At 50.8% G+C, this 4,879-nt stretch overlaps 1 protein-coding gene across 1 annotated transcript; it reads left to right on the top strand.

Annotated features, from left to right (window-relative positions):
- On the top strand, positions 1–2,400 carry CCOS01_16865 (uncharacterized protein; the record flags this gene model as incomplete). Its single annotated transcript, XM_060465000.1, has 3 exons — positions 1–86; positions 220–1,188; positions 1,257–2,400. 3 exons carry the CDS (start codon positions 1–3, stop codon positions 2,398–2,400), a joined length of 2,199 nt encoding a protein of 732 aa, XP_060304488.1.
- Between the last annotated feature and the right edge of the window lie 2,479 nt (positions 2,401–4,879).

Below are 4,879 nucleotides of genomic sequence, written 5' to 3'. Positions count from 1 at the left end.
ATGACGAGCAATTCGCATGGCATAAGTCTCGACCTTTCGAAGCGAATTACCAATTACAGGCGTGCCAACGACTCGAACCTACGAAAGTGTGCATATTGCAATGATTATACGTTTCCTGTAAACTCCACGAAAAGCGATGTGGAGCGTCATTTCCAGGACTGCGGCCATAAGAGGCACGACAGCAACCAAAACGATTTAGTTGAGAGGACATGGCTACAGTAATGCTCTTGGTCACCGAGCCGCTTGCTTCGATGCTGACGTTCACTTGCTTAGAATCAAAGACCGCCAGCGAATGCGGCCCTCGTCAAACCCACCGCAACCTCCGCCCGAACCAACTGCATCAAAACAAGAACCTATAGACAAGGACGACCCGAGTGTCCAGGATTCTGTGGCCGGTCATGACAGGCAAGGGGCCGTTAGTCCATCTTCAGAAAAGAATAAAAGGAAGGACGGCGATCAGAGGTCTTCACACCCAAAGCGCAGTCGGGCAAGACAGCCAAACCAAGCTTCTGGTGCCAGCCGAGCGGAAGATAGTGATTTCCAAAGGGACCCCGCGCACAAGGCCGGCAGGCTATGGACCCCTGAGGAAGGTTCCTCTACTCCCCGGCGGACCGATGCCGGGCGATCCAGGGAGAAAGATGGCGCAGACCTGCCTCGAGCAGCTTCCAATCGGTCGTTCGAGCATTCGCGTTCCTCTGACTTTGATAATACTGAGGTACTAATCAAGCAGCCAGAGACGCGTCCTATTAGCCAAGAGCAGCTTGTTGCTGAGGTGAAGGGCATTTATGCTGGGCTCGTCATGGTTGAATCGAAGTGTATCGAGGTCGACAACGCTCAGAGTTCAAATAACGAGACCAATCCCAAGCTGAATAATGAACAGTGGCAGGCATTGATCGCTTTACACCGAACATTGCTGCACGAACACCATGATTTCTTCCTTGCTTCTCAGCATCCCTCGGCGAGTCCGGCACTACGACGGCTCGCAAGCAAGTATGCCATGCCGGCGCGCATGTGGAGGCACGGGATTCATTCATTTTTGGAGCTTTTGCGGCACCGTCTGCCTGCCTCACTCGAACATATGCTCACGTTCATTTATTTGGCATATTCTATGATGGCTCTATTGTACGAGACTGTTCCAACTTTTGAGGATACTTGGATTGAATGCCTCGGCGACTTGGGCCGCTATCGGTCAGTAAACTCAAGACAAGACATTGTTACCAATCTTCTTGCTCCATACGTATTGACTCTTACTACAGTATGGCTATTGAAGATGATGATCTTAAGGATAGAGAGGTCTGGACTTCAGTCTCTCGCCATTGGTACTCAAAGGCTAGTGATAAAGCCCCTCAAACGGGTCGCCTTTATCATCACCTCGCAATTCTGGCTCGTCCCAATGCTCTGCAGCAGCTTTTCTATTACACCAAGTCTCTCTGCGTGCCAGTTCCTTTCCTGTCTGCTCGCGAGTCAATTATGACTCTGTTCGACCCGCATCTCAATGGCACACAGACGAGGCTGCAGGAAATTGACGCAGCCTTTGTCCGCGCTCACGCAATCCTCTTTTCGGGCAAGAACACAGATCAACTCCCCTCGTCTATCAACGAGTTCATCGACAGCTTGGATAACCACATCGCACGTCACACTAGTCGCTGGCGTGATAGCGCGTATTACATTTCTATCGCGCTAGGGTGTTCACTTCTCGAATATGGTAGCGAGAGCAATCCTATTATGAGAGCCATCAAATCAGGCCGTGCCGACGACGCAGACGTTCCAATGGATGAAGCTGAAACCATAGCCGCTCCAACACAGAAGTTTTTGGACGCCCTGGACTTTGCGGCTCGTACTCATAACGTTGTGTTGAGGCGCTTCGGCGACGAGAACATCCGTCCCTACCTGCACGTCACACTCTCACTCCTCCAACACTTGTCTCAGTTTCCTGCAGCGATGGGACTGATAGAAGAGAAGATGCCTTGGAAGCTCATTGCGTTGCTCCTCAACACTATCATGCCCACGGAGATGCCTACTGAAATTATCAAGACCATTGAGTCGGAAGACTTCCCCCGGCCAGATAAGGGTGATCCTCGTCCTCTGCCGGACGACTTCGCGCAGCGGGGCCTCCTTTGGGTTGATAAATACTATCCGAGCGATTGGTTTACGGCCACGAAAGTGGACGACGACGAAAAGTATTTCGAGGTTGCGTCAATGATGGAAGAGCGCTCACAGCGCTGTCTTTGGCTGGGCTGTCGATTAGCAACATCGGGCAAGTGGCTGACTTACGACGAAGAAACCAAACAATTTGGCGTGGCACCGCAATTCGATATAGAAATACCTGACCTCAGCAGCGACGTCACGTCTCCAGATGGCGATATGATCATTCCCGATGCCCCCATTGCGGGTCAATGACGGTGGTGGACTGGTGAGTTCTATTGGTGGGAGGCGTTGCGTCGGAGGCTTTTGTGTAGCATCAATAAGAGAGTTGTGCGGCGTTCGGCGTTTCATTTGTATTTGGTTTTTTCTGTTTTCCATTTCCGCGCTTCCCACGATGCAGAACCAGTCCCGCTTGCTCTAAATACGTTAGGTATCCAGACACTGGCTATGACTAGTGAACTGAGATGCCAAATAACTACCGCAATCTATCCGCGGTACCATGATTCGGCGCCCGCGAAGCCTTGTATCAGATCGAAATACGTCTGGCTAGACTGTAGCTCGCCGGCCCGTAGCAGGGAATATGGAGGGAAGAAAGGCAATAGATGGATCGTTCGTTCGTTGCTGCAAGTCTGTTCTGATTCATACTCTCGAGTATGTAAGTATCTCTATGTAGATAGTTTCAACCCTCGTTCTCCGGGTGTAACATTGACGTCCTCTGTCCGATGAGATTTCCGTGATCTTGATTCTTAGTCCCGGGGCGGGATGCAGTTCGGCCCGGCCCGGCAGATCAATACTGCATATGCCAACCAGCCGCTTTGGATTGATATTGGTTCTAGGACTTCTTGAAACTAACTAAAGATACTCATTGTGATACAATGGCGAGGTAGAAATGTTTCAGATTCCGTACTGTAAGTAGGTGTGTACGTACTCGGGATATTCCAGATATCCCGTCGGCACTCCGGGGATCGGCACCGGACCCGTGACTGGCCAATAAAAGCACCCGCTGTCTGGCAACTATACATTTTTGAAGTTGGGCGTAAAGGCCTTGCAGTAGTATAATTGCAACGATTCGCCAGCCTTGCAGAGTTCATCCGGATGAGACATTCTACACTCTTTCATAGGTATAATTGTCTACCCAGTGCCAAGTCCGCTTCCCTGATGGAAATCCTCAAGACTCGCCATTGGCGTGTTCACTTGACTTCGGTGGCAGCTTGACAACCGCTACCTTTGTGGAAACTGCAACAGAACTATAAGCCCATGCGCCGAGAATCGAAAAATGCCCAGTAAGTTGGAGGAGAACGTGATATCGCGAGGCAACCCGTTATTGAAGTTAGACGTCGGTGAGAATGTATCAGGATGCTAGGCGTGACCCGAACCCAGCCACCCGACTGACGAAAATATCGACGTAAGCCGCTGAGGAACGCGGCATCTACTTCCCTCTTCCTTTCTAAGCCCATAAGGCAACTGAGCTTCTACGCCCGGATATTTCGGGTTGGAAGTGTGATAGCGGGAACTTGGTCGTCATTTGGCGGGCGGAGTAAAAGGCAAATCAATACGAGGGGCGGGGTGGTATGCACCTTTGCGAAACCAATTCGGCCAAGTGTGCAGCACACTCGGCGATTACCTCCATGGAGAAACTAAAAGGGTACACATGCAGGATCAAAGTCTCGAGATCAAACATGTCAAAGCAGCCTCTCTACGTCCGTCGGAGGGACGGTTGTTCCTGAATATCTCGGAATTGTGCCTAGTCCACCGGCCCCCAATCCGGGGCTGAATTCGGGCGGTAGACGTCTGGGAACCCGCATATCCCTCGGGACTCGTCCGGGTCGCTGGAAAGTAGTGGTAGTACTCAATTGATTTGATCTCATTTCTCGGGTCCCTATTCCGTACTGACGCTAATTGTGCGCATGGACGTGCGTCTAATACCGCATCCTTGTCCGAGAACCGGAGTTTGGCGTTGGACCACGGACGTTGCCTTGCATTTGGTGCCTAGCAGGCGGGGGGTTGCCTTATTCCATGGTTCAAGTAGTTACGGATGTCAAAGACTCCGCTAAAGGAAGTCAATAATTTCCAAGTTTTGCATTGCTGTCACGGCAGAGAAGCCCGTCCTCCGTTACAAATAGGCAATGCTTCGGCAAAATCCAAGTTTAGAATTGATTGCTAATATTCTCAATGCGATGGTGAGAAAAAAGTGCTTCCTTCGGACTAACTAGCATTTGGTGCTGACGGTGCTTTTCGGGCGTAAAGTCCGATGCCGTACGGTCATAGGATTGTCAGCGTAAGAGGATCTCCCTCTTTATGGTCAGAGTCGGAGTAATTCAAGACGCCTTTCAGCAAAGTGCAGTCTATCGGCATCAATGACGGATTCTGTTAATACCAAAACCCATGTTTCAATTTCACGCTTGAGTGGTCGTTGCTGTCTTGAGGGGTCAATGTTCAGGTCGGAGCTAACGCCCCTGCCTATCAAAAGTCCCGAAACTTTGATAGCTCGGATTCAAGTTTTGATTTTGTTGCCTTATCCCTTGCAAGCCCGTCCGTGGAAGCGCATCGGACGGTTCCACGCCCGGAACATGCATCATCACATCCAACCCCTGCGGTCCCATGTGAACATCTCGTGCCTTCCACGAGGCACCACTCCATGATTTATCACCCTTCAGTACCTAGCCTACAAAAGGGAGCTCTTGAAACCCTCGTCTAAGTTGACGCTCGGCACCAAAATGAAACCTTTGCAAAC

The sequence above is a fragment of the Colletotrichum costaricense genome (assembly GCF_030867565.1).
Source record: "Colletotrichum costaricense strain IMI 309622 chromosome Unknown Scaffold_34.1, whole genome shotgun sequence".
Lineage (NCBI taxonomy): Eukaryota > Fungi > Ascomycota > Sordariomycetes > Glomerellales > Glomerellaceae > Colletotrichum > Colletotrichum costaricense.
Note: the sequence above shows the minus strand (reverse complement) of the source record. Positions and strands in the feature narration are given on the sequence as shown.